Raw genomic sequence first — 17,552 nt, 5'->3', positions numbered from 1 at the left:
CGGACGTCCTCGGGCGGGGTAAACAATTCGGCGATTCTCGCCATTCGCTATTTGTTAAACATTTCGCGGAGGCCTGCATTCTTAAGCAGAGAGTGCATTTAATGGCGAGATGGGGAATTCAAAAGAAAACGCCAAGACCAGGGCCCGGACAGCTTAAAGTGTAAACAAAAGGCCCGAAATGTTCACTTATTATAAAATGCGCTGCAGTCTTGTTTTGTTTTGGCCCATTTCGATGCACTTTGCCTTAGCGTTTTTGGCGTTGTCTCCCCGTGCTCCTGATCGTCGCCCCTTGGATATCGCATCCGAGTCCCCATCCCAGGCAAGTCCAGATCCCTCGATCTCCGGCCGCTCGGAATCGACGTCGTCTGCTGCACACATGTGCGCCATAAAAGGAGGCTGGGAGATTTTTGACTGCGACTGACACTTCGATTTGCAGGCACCGCTTCTAGATGGCTATTGCTCTTGCCACTGCCCCTGCTATTGTTGTTGTTCGTGTTGTTGCACGTGTTGCTCTGCCGCGTTGCTGCCTTTGTTTATGCAACAGGCCTGCTACTAACAGTTCTTGGTAGGAATAACTCCACAACAAATTCATCAACTAGACTCCAAACTCTAGAGCGGCTACTCTTCGCCTTGGGGAGTCCATGAAATATTGGGACCTCTTTGATTGGAAAACACACCCTTTCGAACAGAAATTTTAGTTCCTCATTTCTAACTTACACTTTCTGTTTAGTATAAGTGTGTCATATTTATTGAAACGGGAATGCTTATTATCGGCATTTATTGAAACACTAAAATAATACTGCTTTACTTTTATTATTTTCTTCGGGTTAGTTTAATCACACATTGATCCAAAAATATGGGAAACAATTGGTTTGTATCTTACATATTTTAGGAAACACTACATCTTAATGCGAAATTTGAAAACCACTTTCTAGAGTAAATATGTTCTACGATAGTACCAGTACATAATTTATTATCGCTGTGTATATGTGTTCGTTCCCTTTTTTAATTGGAGGTAAAACAAATATAAATAAAATAAAAACTTATTTAAAAAGCTTGGCTTGACAGAGTTCTGTTTTTTTTTTTTTACATATAAATGCACTAATCTATCGCCTTTGAAGGGTATTTGAATGCCATCACCACCCCGATTTGTTGCTGAAGCTGTGCTCTTCGTTTTATGGGATGGACCTGGTGCTAAGAGGGGAATCCCGAAAGGAACTGGAGCCAGCGACACTGCCTAATTGCTTCGCCGCCGGGCGGGCGATGGGGTGTGCCACTGGTGGGATAGATCCTCCCTTCGGTTTGCCTAGGTAAATGAATCGTCTGCTCCCCGAGCGATTAACCCACTCACACCCACGGAAACGCGATTGCTGTGTAAACAGCACACGGAAAGCGGAGTACAAATGCTGCCCGGCCCATTTATGTTTATTTTGTTTTGAAAATTGTGCGTTTAATTTATAGTTAATTGTTTTCCAGCTTTTCATTAGCCAACCGAACCGAGCGGTGACTGTGTGCGGTCCCCGAGAATTCCTGGGAACCCAGCCCACAGACCCGCGCGGGCGGATGATATTATACTCGCACACTCGCGCACTCGCACCAATTGTTGATGATGGTGCTATTTGCGCAAGTTGTTCGGCGCGTCGCCGCCCCACAAAATGGCCACCCACCTCAATTTCGATTCGAAATTCAATTTCCAACTCAATCTGCCGTGCGGCAGCTGTTGGGGAGATCTTTGCGCAATGCCAAATCCGAATCCAAATCAGATCCAGCGCACTGCGGCCACTCCTTGCTTGTTTGGCTTCAAATAAAAATCATTTAAATGATTTCGAGAACGGCCGCCCAGAGGCATCAGATTGAATGATAAATGTTTTGGCTTTTGTGATTTTGTTTATTGTTCAAATTTCGGGTAAAAAATTTCTCATTTTTACCGCATGCATAAAACGATTTGGCGTTCTTCTTCCTTTTAGCTCATCGCGCTTTATGGACAGCCATTCAAATCGGCAAACGCTGAGTTGGGTCCAACTAGCTCTAGATGGATGGTTTGTTTTTTCGCGAGCTGTTCAGATGAAAATGTTGTGGTGTAGCTCTAGGCTGAGAGAGATTTGGGATACGCACATGTGTCCGAGTTCCATGGGGCAACTTAATTAACGTTTTAATGGACCTGCCGACTCGTAATGCCCGGCAATTAAAGTCGCAATAGACATTTGGTCGATTAGGGGCGTTAGATTGGCCCCGGCCCGAGCCCTGAGTGGGTGAGATGCGATGTTCGGGGTTCGATCTGGCCTGTATCTGGCCTTGCCCAATGGACCGCCTTATCAGCTGCCTGAGCGCTACTAATAGAGCGCTACCAGTCGAAAAAACACTTGAAGATCCGTTGATAAACAGTCACTTGGTATGTGAACGGGCGGGATCTGCTTCTCGCCGCCTGCAGCATTTGGCACCGAAAAGTGTTTGGATGGCTCGGGATGGGAAAACAAACTGAATGGTGTCGTTATGGGTAAACACTTCAATGAATCAGTTTCCTGCGTGGAAAACTTTTGTCGGATCGGAATCTTTTGGCGAGCACCTGCAACTTACTGGGTCGTTAATCTTTTGTTTTCCTTCATTTATTTGGAACAACATAAAAGCGCTTAGAGCCTGTTTAAGTGCCCATTGCTCTGTGTAAACAGTGTTCCATCCAGCGATCAGGAGTGATTCACCAGGTGTAGGTGCTTCAGGGACTCACAGCTGACCAGGTGCTCTTTGGGATAAATAAATCAAATGCTTTAGGCTATAAACATACCAGTTCTGGGGCACAAACTAGGGAAGCACCGTGAAAATGGGTGATAGGATACTTTCGCAATTTTACGTATGCATCCTCGAACATTGCTTGACAGTGACATACGAGTATACTGAGTTAATCATTTTTAATATACCATTCTGAAGAAAAGGTCTTACCTGGGCTTCCACTAATTGGCTTTTAGGCACTGCAATTACCCAGAATTTTGTGCAATGCATAAATCAACATCAAATTGCCGGAGAAGAGCAGCTTAACGCCTCGTTAGCTTTCGTCACTAAGCTGAGTAATTTCAAATGAATTCCACCTACTTTTCTTAGTGGCCTCCTTTACCTCTCCTCATTTTCCCTTTTATTTTTTCATAATCATTGTCCTGAGAAATCCTTCGTCCTGCCACCCAAACGCCTATCGGCCACACCCACTCCAGTGGCGGCAGCTATTAGCAGCAATTTTCAATTTCCTTTCTGATGAAGCACATGGCAAGAGAGCAAATTACATGGCGCACAAGATGGGACATTCACTTTTCTTGGCTTTTCTTTTCCGCTCAGTTCTCCTTTTTCTTGGGTTTCCCCCCTTTTTGAGCTCGGTCCTGGCGCACACGTACGCAATTGTCCTGAGCGCTCGTCTTCGATTCGAAAAGAACATTTTCTTGCAATTTCTGCTGGGTGGCAGGGTGGCTGGGTGGCAGGGTGGCTGGGTGGCAGGGTGGCAGGGTGGCTGGGTGGCTGAGTGGGTCGGGACAGAGCCCAGACGGGCGCAAATGAACGGCCATTATGTTTACCCGAAGTGAAAGCGAGGGCTGAAGTGAATTTTTAACGAGCCGGGTGCTGGTGGCCCGAGGAGTTCCTCAGTGCCTTGCAGTGAGTTGGAGAGTTATCCTGCCGGCAAAGGACATGCTTCAATTGAATAAGAAGAAAATTACACTTAAACGCTGCGGCGTGTCGACAGCTTTGGCTTCCCGGGGTGGTCAGCTTTCTGTGACCTTCCAGAGGGTATGACACAATTGATATCATAAGGATAACATTAGAAAATGCAGCATATTTACTTGGGAGTAATTTTTAAATATTAAAAAAATCTCAATTAACATTTGCATTTTAGATATAAGAAAATCTCTTGAAAGTAAATGAATTCTTGGTATATAAGTTTTTCTAAATAAATATACACATTTAAGATATACGGGTATAAATATCAAAGCACTTTAATTTTGGATTATACCATATAACTTTTTTTGCATTTTCTTTTTAATATATTAAACATTTTATTAACATTAATCTTGGAGAAAAAGTGTACTTAATATGACAGTATTTTTGCACAGATCTAATCTTTTCCCTATATAGGAAGAAAACTCGTTTATCCTTTGTTAAATAAAAAGTGTATCAAAACATCAGCTCAAAAAACTAATCCTTCCCTCCCTTGGTTAGCCAACTTTGATTGGGCCGCATTCAAAGGTGACCATCTGAATTGGCGGTCAATTAACGATTCCTTCTGGAGCACCTCCTCGTTAACCTGTCTTCATCGTTCGCGCTGCCCTCGCATAAGCACATTCCACCGCCTGGGATGGTTTTAAGTTTATTTGCCTAAGCCGTTGACAGCCAAACAGCTCTGGGCTCACCCCTTCCGCTGCCCACACTCAAAACAGCACTCATACGCCCTGTGCGCCATCTGCATTAACATATCATTAGTGCGTGCGTGTGTTTGCCTGTTTATCGACGCTTTTGTTTACAATAAAGCGTAATCATGTGTTACAAATACCAATAATAAAGCCGATGGGCCGTGCATGTAACCCTATAGCCGAGGAAGCATCCAGCATGGGCGTCGCACCCACTTCAATGTCAGTCCGTGAATGCATAATGAGCCCTGGAGCTCGCGGATCGTGTCTCCGCACTCCGGCCTCAAGTGCACTTGCCGGAGACCCGGTCTCCCGGTCTCCCGGTCTCCCGGTCTTCCAGCCTCCCAGTCTCCGGAGTCGTGTAAACATCCCCTTTCTGGGCCCGAATGGCGCTCGAAATGGCGCTGCGGTTGCAGGAAGCAACTGTCTTTGGGGTCACTTTGTTTATGCCATTTTCGGATTGGACAGAAATGTATTGCACATATCTGGGATAATCGTGAGCGTACTTAGATGCTCCAAGTATAAACACAGGGAACTATGTCTCTAGAGTTCTTTAAAGACACAAAAGATTCCTGAAACTAGTGTTTTGATTCTTCATTTAACAGATTCTTGTGAATCTCCCATGGTTTATGTATAATTTTATGATTTTTCCAGGAGTGATTTTATCGCTTCTCGACGATTTGGTAAGCGCATACTTCAGCAGTCTTAGAGGTCATATCATCAATTGGGCAATCCAAGTCCCTGGCTACATGATGATGATGTTGAAATCCCATTAAATCTGTGATGAGCGTGCTTTTTCTGGATGTGGATTTCCTCTCTACTCAAGACTTTTGCATTTTTGCCTAATTCGAAAAGAACACTTGGCCCGGCACTCAGGCGCCTTAAGTACAACATTGTAGGACCATTCCAATTTGGATTCATTAAATACTTAAGTAGAAGCTCAAGTGCCAGAGCTTAAGTGTTCGGCTATTATTGCAAAAATATGTATAAGAAGCAGCAAAGTGCAGATCAAGTATTTAAAAAACATTTCGTGGAAGTGACCATGTGGCGACTCTCTTAATTGTCAGTACAATTACTCGAACAGACAGAGTTTTTATAATAATTTGATCATTGTTTTATAATTGCAAATACACCAACCTCCGTTACAATCATTGTTTATTTGCAGACTAAATAAATTAGCTACTAGTTTGAGATATCATTTTTAATGTAACCATCAACGTCATCTTACATTCATTCTAATTGTCCTTTTTATCCAAGGATTCTGTCCTTCGCAAGGACTTCACCTTTCGATAAATGGCGTACAAAGTCCAAAATGGAAGTAGAGTAACTATCAGTAAAATTAAGCAGACGTCCAGCAGATAAAACTGGAACCAGGGGAGATGAACTCCTGCTGCCACCATATGCGGAGCTCCGCGGTGTTCAATTACATAGTTAATCCAGTAGATAGCCGTGTCCATGGCCCCAAGGGGACGGTCGCGAAATATCCGAGATGCTTTATCCACGTTGGTTTTGTACATGGGATTCGTTAGAAGTTCAGTAAGCGCAGATTTGAGCAGATCCTCCGAAATAGTGCGATAATCCAATCCAATGGCGTACCCAGCAGCTTGGCCCGCCTTTATGTTCAGAGCCTGGTCGAAGTAGAAGGGCATTCCGAGCACCGGAACCGCGTGATAGACTGCCTCCTGCGTCCCAAAGAGCCCGCCGTGGGCAATGAAAGCCTTTACCTTCGGGTGGGCCAGTATGTCTGACTGGGGCAACCACTTCTCAATCCGGACATTGTCGGGAATGTTCGACAACTGGTCGCCTTCGAATTTCCAAAGGACACGTTGCTTTAGGCTGGCGAAGACGGAAAGGAACATCTCGATTTTCTCAGGTGGCATGTCAGCGCTGCGCACTTGGGATCCTAGAAATGGCAAAGAATATATACTTTGAGCTGGGCTATTAACAATATAATATTTTGGATGACACTCACCCAAGCTAAAGTAGACAGCACCGAACTCTGCATCATCAAGGAACTTTTTTATACTCTCTGGCAGAGGTTTGGGGGGCTGGATATGCAGGCCGCCCACCGAAATCATGTTCTGGGCCATTGGTCTCGCAGACGTCAGCGGCATGTAGCTGTTCAGAAGTATAAGTGAGATGTTCCTTTCCAGTTGCTTAACCGTCGGCACTTCCGGCATTAACTTGCCAAAATACTTCCGGATAATGGCGTCCTGAGCCGGGTAGTAGGACACTTCCCGAACCACATCCTCAGCAGCGCTTATCACGACATTTTCCAATCGCTCCCGCAGAGTCATTCTATCGGTGCAGGACAAAAACACATTCGGGACATAAGATAAGGGGTTTATAAGGCCAAAGATTTGGCTGAAGTAGTTGGCGTAGGCAAAGGTCGCTATGCTGATGACGGGTATTTGGTAGATGTGGCCGAGCATAAGAGCGCCTTCGTTGTAGAACTGTTCCACCAGGAGAAGATCGTATTTCCCGATCTTGTCCTTGGCGTGAATTAGCTCCTGAACTTCAGGTTGGGCCAGTGCAAAATCCGTTGACTTGATACCAATGTGTTGGCCCAGGTGCATATGAGTCATGGTCGACATGTTGATCAAATCCAGCGCCGAAGTGGTCTTCATCATTGCAGATACTGTGAAGAAACACCTTAGTATTTAGATTTTAAAAGCACTGAACTGACTCACTATCTGCCCATGTGTCATAATGGGGCAGTAGAATTTCCGTGTAATTTGGGCCCAGGTTTTCCTTGGCCAACGATAAGGGGGTTATGAATGTGACCTCGTGTCCACGTTTTACCAGTTCTCTTATAATAGCATTTGTCATCATGAAGTGGCTCTTTACAGGCAGGAAAAAAGGTGCCAGAATTCGGGCCCCATCTCCAATGCCCACAAGGCTTAGGAAAAGCAACTTCAAAATAAGTATCTGCGGTTTCAAAATGGATAAAGAGTTATAATTAAATATATTCTATGGTGAGTCGGTCAGAAAACAAACCATTACACAATAGGTATATCTTAAACACTCGCCAGACACGGCTATACTGAGCAGGGACGATCATGGCAGAGGTTTATATGTAATATCTCACATTTCTGCGGTGGTATTCACAGATTTGTCAAACGGCGGGAAGATACGTCTGGAGATTGTTTCGGTTCAACGGCACTGCTTGACACCGATAAAACACCTATTTTTAAATCACGTCGTTCAGGCTTGTAGTCTTCAGTGATAAGAGTCATTCAACAGATTTTATCTGTGGGTGCATAACATTTTTGGAGATAGACAGCATCAGAACGAACTTGATAAAGTAAAAGTGTGTTTACATTTTCCAGTGATTATCTTCTGACTTGGATTATTATAATTCTTTGGCGATACTAAAGATTTTAGTGGTACTTGGTATTAAAGTTGTTAATGAAAAGACAAAAGATTTGATTTTCTTCCTTTTCCTGCTTCCCGTTTTATAAAAAGACATGATTTAAGTGATCTTTGATAAAGTCGTTTCCCCATTTCAAAAACTTTTCGCCAGAAGTTTATGTTGTACTTCCCAAACGATGGGAAGTAGTAAATAAATCATGGATATTTGCCTAAATTAAATATTTGCTTCCCGGCTGCCACCCAGAATAGTAAGCTAAATTATGGTCCTAAACAATGGGCTTCCCTTGCAAACTTTCCGATTCGCCATTCAGCCAGATACATATTCGCCCATTTAAGCAAATAAATGGTTAAATTGCCGTAAAACTCAACGCGCCAATTTGTAGGCAATTAAATTTAATGTTTGAACTGGAATTTCGGGGGATTCTGTGACGTCCGGCCCGAACCTCTGGGCGGATTGGGATTGCGATTGTGAGTTCTGATCAGTAGCGCGTCCGCATCGATCATTCAATTGGCAGCCATTCGCGGCGGACTTATTATTATTGTTTACTTTGTCATATTTTGCCAATGTGTTTTTATTGTTCTGGGGGCGCATTCGCATTCGCAGTCGTACTCGTATTTAGATTGCCTCTATTTGTTGCTGCACGCCAGCAGTGATACTTTGTTTATTGTCTCGGCCAGGCCAAATAAATGCAACGACTTTTCTGCGGTGAATTCGGCGTTTGGCGATTGGCATTTGGCGGGTGCTTGCTGCGATTCGGCCATAAACCTTGATCGGTCATGTGTTTCCCGAGGGGAAGGGGCTCAAGTGGCTGAAGTTATTGCAAATTCTCTAATCTTTGGATAATGCCCATTCTTGGCAATCACTGCAATGATCTCAACGGCCAAATGCGGCCATAAATTCCGCGTCCGATGGCCAAGTGTTCCATCAAAATCAAAGCTTTTAAGCCGCGGCCTGAAGTGTTTCGCCTGCGTTCTAATTTCCCTCGCAGCGAATGCGCAATTAGCCGCTATTACATTAATAATACGCGTACTTGTCTTCGGCCGACCATTGGTAATTGAAAAATCAGCTATTTCCAGTGTGGAAATCGAAACAGAAATGGACTCGGAATTGGAATTGAAAAGCGCACATTTGGCCAAAGTGAATCGTCCGTACTTAAGAGCTTAAAAGTGCGCATCTTGCCTCACTGCATCCGTATCTGTATCTGAATCTCTTTGCGATTCTTCTATCTTTATACCTGCACCCAAACAAATTCGAGGTTTTTTCTTAGGTTTAGAAGAAATAGGTAACTTAATTTTAACCTAGAAAAATAAACTTATAATTCATATCGTTGTAGAATTTCTAAAAATCAAGGCAAGTATTTGTTGAGTGTGAGCTGCAAAAATTGGTTTCGGTAATAGTATTGCATATACTTCCAATTATTCGTTGATCAATGCAATACAGAAGATATTTTAAATTGGTTAGTTCATGTAGATCATTTTTAAATTTTTACGCAGTCACCATAATCACCATAATCACCATAATAATATTGATTTACTTATAGCTAACACAAAAGAAAATGTTTAGATCGAAGGTTTTTCTGGTTGACCTTTTGATTATTTAATACCATTACAGCATTTGATATCCGTAATTTGAAAAGCTAGTTTACTTATTTACTTCTTGAATGTTATAAAATAATAATGGTTAAGAATTCCCATAACATATCGTTTCCAATTTATATTTTCCCTCAGTGAGGGGCCGACCTTCTCCTTCGCGGCGACGCTAATATGCAATTGGAAACCGCCGGGGCCGCCAGTCAGCTTTCCCTGCACTCGAATGCACTCGTGGCGATGGTGATGCACCGGCTCCGTGATCATGTAATCATGCGTGTGGCATTGTTTACAGATCACGCCTTGTCGCCGCTCCCGACCAGACAGGACACACTCGAGGATGTCGGCAGGACGGTGAAATATGTGTGAACGCAGTCCACAATGCCGCCAGGATCCCGTTTCCCAGCTACTCAAGTGGCCAGTGTTTGGGAGTCTCGGCCAAGGTGGCTAATTGGGCCTCCACTCGAAAGCCGTCTAGACAGCTGTTCTGCGGTGGTCCTGGGCCAAGTGGCTTGTTTTGATTGTCGCCCGGGGCATTTGGGACACATTAGTTGACCACTGTTTGGAAATACATGTCGGAAGGGCAGCGCCGAGCGGAAAAACCGAAGGGAACGGACCACACAACAGACGCAAATAACCCAAACCGTACTCCAAATAAGCAAAGCGCGATGCAACAACAAACAATGCTACACGGAAAGGAGAGATCGATCTAAGTTAGGGAATGTATTTACTCATAAAAATGCATGCAAACTTTTATTTTTAAAAAATCTAAAAAAAAAAACAATTTAAATTTATTTTAAGTTTCTAAAAATAGGTATAATAATAATTATTAATGCTTGAGGCCATATTACATATATAATATTATAATTCATTTTACTACCATGCTTTTATGGTATCATCACAATGAACTCTTCTTTATAAGGGAATTAAATAAACGTTTTACCAGAAGTCCAAAAAATAAATTTAGTGCATAAGCATAATTATTATTAAAAATTTCATCAAATACTTTAACAAAATAAATATCTAATAATAATATTAATCTTATTATGAATGAAATAAATCAAAGTTACCACAGAAAGTACGAAGGTTTGTGTACAACCTATGCATAATCAGTTGAAAAATTTAAGAAATAGTTTATTTTAACCCCTGATACGCTTCTTTATTTTTATGAGCTCGTATAGCTGGTTTTACCCTCTAGTTCCACATTGACTGGATTTTTTCCTGTGCATCCCACTATTCAACTAGTACATTACATGAACTCCCCCATTAAATGAACTCCCCAGCATTTAATGCGCTAGTGGAACTCCTCAACTCAGCTCGGCTCGGCTCCATTCATTCATGCTCGTCCCTAGCCATCCATATGCTCCGTCCACAGCCACCCATCCGAGTCCATCCATCAGGGCCATCAGGTGTGTGGTGGCGTTGGCTTTCTGGATGTGGATATGCCAATGCCGCCGCCGTTAGAAGCGCAATTTGTTTACGCTACTTTGTGAGCAATAAAAGCACAGACGGCCGCGTGGGTGGTCCCACCTTGGGTCTTCGGGCCTTTCGATTTATGCATTCGCTGGATTTGATGTGTGGTACTGGCACTGGGTGGATATGCTTATGGCTTTGGGGTGGGGGTAGAGATCCCTGCCATCCGTGTGCTAATCATCAGCCGCTCTTCGGAGCTGTTCGTGTGGAATTAATCAGGGCATTGTGTGCGGGTGCAGTAGGATGCGGCTGGTGACTGGAATCCCTGTGAGAATAAAATTGAGTCATAGTTGAATTGATTTCCAGCGAAAGCGGCCACTTGCAAGTGTCGGATCGAGGGCCCTGGGACAGAGATGGCTGTGCAGCTGAAGTGGCCGCCAAATTATTTGACATAATTGCGCCGTAATGAAGCGCTATCTGCGCCTGGGAAAGGGGGAAGCCTCTCAAGTCGGGTGCTCAAGTACCCACTGAACTCCGATGGAGATGCGATGGCTTTTCGGTAGTTTGTTGACCTCGGACTGGGAGACGTGACCCCAAACTCGCCTTGGGGCGCTACCAATCCTCATGTTTTGTCGGTTGATAAAATAATTTAACCAATCCTCGGTTTTCTGCCGTAAAAGATGTCTATTCTATTGAAGTTTAAAATGTAATATCCAAAATTTGAAATCTGGATAAAGCAGGCCTTTAATGTTTTCTTGTCAATTTATAAGCAGTTTTTCCTCATTCCGGTTTTTCTAGTCAAGTCGAGAAGTCTGAAAACTTTGTATTAATTCGGAATAATTTAAACAGTGTTGTAAGATAAACTTCCTTGGGAATTCAGTGAATAAATAAACAACCGTTTTCATTTCGTGTAAAAATTTAAAAAAGAACTTATAATCATGGACGGAGACAATGTTGGCGTTTCCTAAGCAGGCTTTGAAAGTCAATGTCAATTAACAATCAGAGTTTTGCTCAAACGGTTTATTCATTCGATCTGAAACCTGTGAAAAACTTCGGAATAATTGTTTTAATAGTAAACGTATTTGAATAATTGTGAGATAATTTCTAAAATTAACTTACGAATGAACTAATAATTTCCCCCGCGTGCCCAATCGTATTCACTTTTAATTTGATCAATAATTTGCTTTTCAAAATTGTACTATTTTTAGTGGCTCAGTAATAAAGATATCACATTAACAATCACTACTCCCAGATCGATTTAAAATGGAGCCAGGTCGTCGCAAGCGTGCAGATTGGAGTGGCGATGAGGAGGACGACAGTCGCCGGAAGAGAATGGCCGAGGACAAGCTGGTGGCCGTGGACAGGTGGATGCGGAGCTTGAGCTACCAGGGCGGCAACTCCATCGAGCTGAAGCTGGAGAACCTCTCGTACCTGCTGCGCAACGAGATCAGCGCCGAGCTGCGAAAGCACATCCTGCAGCTCCTGATTGCCTGCGTGGGCACCCATCCCTGGCAGTCCAGTGCCTATGCCACATTTGTGGGCCTGCTGAACATCGTCAACTTCGAGTTCGCCTACGAATGCCTGACCTTCATGATGCAGAAGCTGCACGAGTCCATCTGCAACCGCGAGTGGTACAAGGTGCGGGGAGTGGTCCACTTCTTGGTGGACCTGTACAATTGCCATGTGGTCACCTCGTCGTCATTGCTGAGCTTCCTCGCGGGCCTCGTGAAGGAGTGCGAGAACGTGAAGGATCCGGATGATGTGGATCCTGTGCCGCAGACCCGACTGGACTGGCTGGCCTACTGTGTGCTTTCCGCGGTTCCCCTGATCGGCAGGGATCTGCAGGGCAAGGCCGAGTTCGAGGGAATAATGCTCACGCTGCAGATTTACATCAAGAAGAGGAGCATCTTGCCCACCGCCGTGTTGGGTATTTGGCGGGACTCGAAGCAGAGGGACTACTTGGATTTGCTGTGGCAAAGGGTAGATGATATGAGGCGGGAGCTGTTCGCCGAACCGGAGCACCAGCTGATCCCGCGTCCCTATCTGGCGTTCGACGAGGCCCTGAGTATCGGACCGCTGCACATCCTGCGGGACTTCCAGGTGACGCCCCATGAGCCCAAGTGTCCATATCCCCCACCTCGAGTGTCCTTTTGCCTCTTTTCCTCCGACATTGGCGACGAGCAGCGCGAATTGCCCCATGTGCTGCGCATTGAGCGGCATCTGATGGAGATCCAGATCCAGGATATCCTCAACTCCCAGCATCTGGAGAGAAGGAGCTGCGCCGACAACCTCCTGGCCTACGCCGCCTCCAAGAGCCAGTTGGCGGTTTACCACTCCATTGTGGAGGTGATTCTGGGCGAGATGCTGCATCTGCCCGCTTCTCAGTGGATCAACATCAACTATGGAGCCCTGCTGGTGGAGCTCTGCAAGCGGCAGCCGGAGAAGGTGCCCCGCGTGGTCGACCAGGCCGCGCTCATCCTCTTCGATCGCCTGGACTACATGAGCGTGGCCTGCTTCGACCGGCTGGTCAACTGGCTGTCGTTCCACCTGAGCAACTTCGGGTTCGCCTTCTACTGGGACAAGTGGGGAAGAAGTGTCCGCTCCCCGATCGATCCGAGTGTCAACAATCTCCAGCCGAAGGCGGTTTTTCTCAGGGAATTGATTAAGAAGTGTGTCAGGTATGTAATAACAACAAATTTAAAAAGGGATTCTTATTTTTCACTGTAAGTCAAGGAGTTATTGCACTAGAAAGATTAGTTGTCTATGTTTATTCCTTTTTTTTCGGAGTTTATACTTCTATATATTTAAGATTATATATATTATATGATCAGACAGAAATAATAATCTTATATTTATTGCCCTTATTAACTCCCAAAAAGCAGGCTCTCATACCCCGAGAGGATAGTAGAGATTCTGCCGGATTTCCTGGCCGGTTTCCTTCCGCGGACTTCCATACCGCACTTCAAATTCGTCGACGAAACACTCCCGGGTGCGATGCTATCCAAGAATCTCCTGGAGGCGATGCGCAGCAAGCAATCCTGCCCGGAAATGATCTCCACCATTATAAATAGCACCACGGGAATAGGACCCCTGCTCAAGATCAACGTGTTAACTCAGAACTGCCTTTACCTCGGGTCCAAATCGTTCAGCCATACTTACGCAATACTCTGCAAGTACCACTCTGTGCTTAAGGTAGGATTTATTATTTCTTTAAAGTACACATTAGATTTTTAAGCCCTAATACCCTAATTCCCTTTCAAGGAAATGGAGGCGCCCGAATCGGAGAAGCAACATGCCATCTTGGGCGGACTCTTCGAGCTTTGGGTCGACAGCGACCAATACAAATTGGTGGTGAGCGAGAGACTGATTCGCATGAAGGTGATCGAGCCCAGAAGCATGGTGTCCTGGATCCTAGGACCGCAAATGCGGAAGGAGCTCACCAAGATGTACGCCTGGGAGCTGCTCCACTCCACTGTGCGCCATGTGAGGCGTGTCCAACAGCAGACCGAAGTTGTGGATGTGGACTGTCCGAGTGAGGCGGGTTGCGCAGTCAGGGGCATTTTACTGGACATCGTTAACCGCTCCGTGAAGGCTCTTTCTGCTGCTCCGGAGGAACAGGAGGGGTCCGAGGAGCAGTACTGGTTCCACTGGGTTCTCGGCCGTCTTCAAGAGACGCTTTTTATCTATGCCGCCGACTACAAAAATATGTCCTGCAAACTGGAAAAAATCTCCGCAGAGGGTGACCTCAGAGAGAGCATTTCAAAAACGATTCGGGGATTTTTAGCATACGTTAAGGCATAATTGTATTCCACAATAACATTCTTATTCACGATGCCTTATTTAATATTCTTTCTTATTTTTACCTGGTATCTAGGCAGGTATCCACGGGGTAGTGCAGTGTGCAACTATAATGCATACTATGAAAGCCTGGACATACTTGGCTTTTTTTTTAATTCGCTAAATTTCTAAATCGAATTCATTTTTATTTACAGACAAATGTATATTAAGAACACCCAATAAAACTCAGACCGAAGCTACGCATTTATTTTCAAGACTAAAACGTCTCGGTTGTAGGTCCCAGCAAATTAAGAATAAAACGATTTATCTGCCTTTTTTAACAATTATGTCTCAAGGGTTTACCTTTAAGTGTTTCTGTACGAGTAATTTAAACTTCGCGCCTATAAGTTTTGCAGCACTTAGCTTTTGTAAGGTTACTTGAAAATGTGCGAGAAACTAATGAAAGAAATTAATGAAAAATTAAAAAGCACCATCTATGGGTGATGTCCGGCTAGGAAGGGAGGAAAATGTCTCGGAGCAATCCAAGTCACCACATAATCATCCAAGGCTGAAAAATATCACGAAACCCTAATTCATTATTTAATTCACTCTATCAAAGGAGTAGAGAAGAGATCATTAAAATCCGTTGCAAGTGTTTGCAGTCAAGCAAACAGGCGGACATTTGTAAGGTGTCCAAACTGAGTTAAGAGCGCCATCTAGTGTTGGCGTTTTTAATGGCGCCATGTTAAACGGTTACATCGAGTTCAAGTAAATATGTTCATTTGACATGTAGAGATTCAAAATGTCGACATCAAGGGAAACCCCTAATGCACATCTGTTTGCTTTATCGATAACCCTATCAGGGTCGACAATGCTTTGATAACTATCAAACATGGCATCGAATACACTATCGGCAGTCGCTATCGTCGATTAGTCGTAGAGGGTATGTTAGACTGGTCGGAAAGTATGTAGCAGGCAGAAGGAAGCGTTTCCGACCCCATAAAAATTATACATTCTTGATTGCCGAGTCGATCTAGTCATGTCCGTCTGTCCGTATAAATGCTGAGATCTCGGGAACTATAAGGGATAGATCAGTCAGATTTGGCATGCAGACTCCTGCGCTTCCTGCGCAGCCCAAGTTTGTAACTCCGACAGTTTTTATGATAGAAACAAAATTTTAACTGAAACGGATTTATCTCATCAATACCTATTGACCCAAAAAATGTGCCACGCCCACTCTAACGACCCCAAACGGATAAAACGCTTAAATCTTTCTGCCGCCAACATAGCACCTGGTGAAATATCCGGTAGGTGACGCCCTAAAATATCGCTTTGCTGCTTATATATTTCCATTTTCCTTTTGCTCACTTTAGCTGAGTATCTGATAGTCGAGGCACACGACTATAGCGGTCTTCCTTGTTAAAATTATTTTAAAATTAGAAGGGGAAAATATTTGTACGAAGTTTGTACACTCTTGCAGTCATAACACCATGTACAATTTTTAAGGATTGTTGCTGCCTTCAGAGATATTACAAAAAAATTTAATTTATTCCTTTTTTCAGACCATTTATTTTATTACATCAGTATGTGAGAGAAGTCTCATTTTTATACCCTTTCAGAGGGTATAATGATTTCAGTCAGAAGTTTGCAACGCAGTGAGGGAGACGTTTCCGACCTCATAAAGAATATATATTCTTGATCACCGTCATTAGGCGAGCCGATCTAGCCATTTCCGTCTGTCCGTCTGGCCGTCTGTCCGGACAAATATAACGATATTTTCTGTGGTCTATTTGATAAATTAACTATCCGGATTCCAGATTGATATCATTTTAAGCACGCGAGAATCTAGTGATAAGGTAGGTATAAATCTCTACACACATCAATTTCAGATTTGAATCATGAGCGTGAAAAAACTCAATTACTTACTCTTTGGCTTACATAACATCAATAGCTTGGCCCTATAAAAGCGGCAAGAGCTCAGGCTTCAGAGGCATTCTTAAAAACCGTAAAATAATAATAATCATTTAATATCGTAAAAATGGTCCGCGAACTGTCTTGCCAATGGCAGATTCTCATCGTGCTGCAAATAATAAGCCTTTCCTCCCAATTGAGTCACGAGTTTGTGCCTGAGAAGGATGACTTATTCAGTGACTGCCCGGACAAGCCTGGATTTGAAACTGTCGATAAAATTGCGGATCTTTCCCAGTTAATCCGTAAAAAGAATAAAAATGGTGGGACCGATATACATGGAAACATAACTATGAAGTGGGATGTGCAACCTGGAGATCGGGTCGCGGTAAGCGCTTATACATCTTAGTAAAGCAGCAATATTGACTGTAGTTGATCATATTTCAGACTGATGTTACTATATATAAGTTGGAAAAAGGAGTTTGGAAACCAACCGTGTTCAAAGGGAGCGATAAAGATTTCTGCAAGTCCTTTTATGACAAGAACACCATTTACTATCCTTACTCGACCAAACACGTAATCAACAAGGAGGAAGTCAAGGACAAGTGCATAAACATTCCTGGGGTAAGATTGCTTTCAGTAAAAACTCATACATCATTCATTACTATGTACCTTCCCAGACTGTTTTAGATGTGGAACCCTTCCATCTGAAAATATTAATAAGCTATGCTGTGCCCCTAACTGAGGGACGTCACAAGGCCCAAATATTATTTACTGCCTTTGACAAAGGCAATGTTAAGCGTCCTGATGAGATATGCCTAGAAATCGTTGGCGATTTTAAAAAAGCCTAACTTTGACTTTCACCTTATCTATTCTAGGTTTGTTGGTTTTTTTGTTTTGTGTATAGAGAAAAAAGATAAGATTAAAAAAATCAACACAAGGTATATGCTACAATACAGTTATTATGTGAATATGCAAATATATTAATCGACTTTGGGATTTGGAAAAAATTATCTTGATTAATGAATAAAAAAATGGACTAGCCAAGTTAAAATACTTGTGGCAAAAATGGGATGGCTTTTTACCATTATCCTTTATATATAGTGGTCC

General features: G+C 43.6%; 3 protein-coding genes and 1 long non-coding RNA gene across 7 annotated transcripts; 2 read left to right on the top strand and 2 right to left on the bottom strand.

The window, feature by feature from the left end:
• Positions 1–1,882: 1,882 nt before the first annotated feature.
• On the bottom strand, positions 1,883–2,869 carry LOC127011547 (uncharacterized). 2 transcript variants are annotated; one of them, XR_007764572.1, is made up of 3 exons: positions 2,783–2,869; positions 2,578–2,727; positions 1,883–2,522 (listed from the first exon to the last, which is right to left on the bottom strand). It is a non-coding gene; the product is annotated as an uncharacterized LOC127011547 (long non-coding RNA). The 2 variants fall into 2 exon arrangements; XR_007764571.1 differs by having other exon boundaries at positions 1,883–2,056; positions 2,116–2,522; positions 2,578–2,848.
• A 2,659-nt stretch (positions 2,870–5,528) lies between these two features.
• On the bottom strand, positions 5,529–7,411 carry LOC108027048 (UDP-glycosyltransferase UGT5). The gene is made up of 4 exons (XM_017098249.2): positions 7,383–7,411; positions 7,076–7,313; positions 6,358–7,023; positions 5,529–6,288 (listed from the first exon to the last, which is right to left on the bottom strand). Exons 1-4 carry the CDS (start codon positions 7,383–7,385, stop codon positions 5,621–5,623), a joined length of 1,575 nt encoding a protein of 524 aa, XP_016953738.1. The 5' UTR covers positions 7,386–7,411; the 3' UTR covers positions 5,529–5,620.
• Positions 7,412–11,499: 4,088 nt separating this feature from the next.
• On the top strand, positions 11,500–14,596 carry LOC108027049 (nuclear cap-binding protein subunit 1). 3 transcript variants are annotated; one of them, XM_050889011.1, is made up of 4 exons: positions 11,500–11,610; positions 12,010–13,435; positions 13,637–13,949; positions 14,019–14,596. In XM_050889011.1, exons 2-4 carry the CDS (start codon positions 12,021–12,023, stop codon positions 14,556–14,558), a joined length of 2,268 nt encoding a protein of 755 aa, XP_050744968.1. In that variant the 5' UTR covers positions 11,500–11,610; positions 12,010–12,020; the 3' UTR covers positions 14,559–14,596. The 3 variants fall into 3 exon arrangements, with proteins under 3 accessions (XP_050744968.1, XP_050744969.1, XP_050744970.1); XM_050889012.1 differs by lacking the exon at positions 11,500–11,610 and adding an exon at positions 11,758–11,952; XM_050889013.1 differs by lacking the exon at positions 11,500–11,610 and having other exon boundaries at positions 11,760–13,435; positions 13,640–13,949.
• A 1,865-nt stretch (positions 14,597–16,461) lies between these two features.
• On the top strand, positions 16,462–17,425 carry LOC108027435 (uncharacterized). The gene is made up of 3 exons (XM_017098883.3): positions 16,462–16,830; positions 16,890–17,066; positions 17,123–17,425. The coding sequence occupies exons 1-3, from the start codon at positions 16,573–16,575 to the stop codon at positions 17,291–17,293; spliced, it is 606 nt and encodes a 201-aa protein (XP_016954372.1). The 5' UTR covers positions 16,462–16,572; the 3' UTR covers positions 17,294–17,425.
• The last annotated feature ends 127 nt before the right edge of the window (positions 17,426–17,552 follow it).

This window comes from Drosophila biarmipes, chromosome 3R, assembly GCF_025231255.1.
Source record: "Drosophila biarmipes strain raj3 chromosome 3R, RU_DBia_V1.1, whole genome shotgun sequence".
NCBI classification, from domain to species: Eukaryota; Metazoa; Arthropoda; class Insecta; order Diptera; family Drosophilidae; genus Drosophila; species Drosophila biarmipes.
This window is presented reverse-complemented; position numbering and strand designations above follow the sequence as displayed.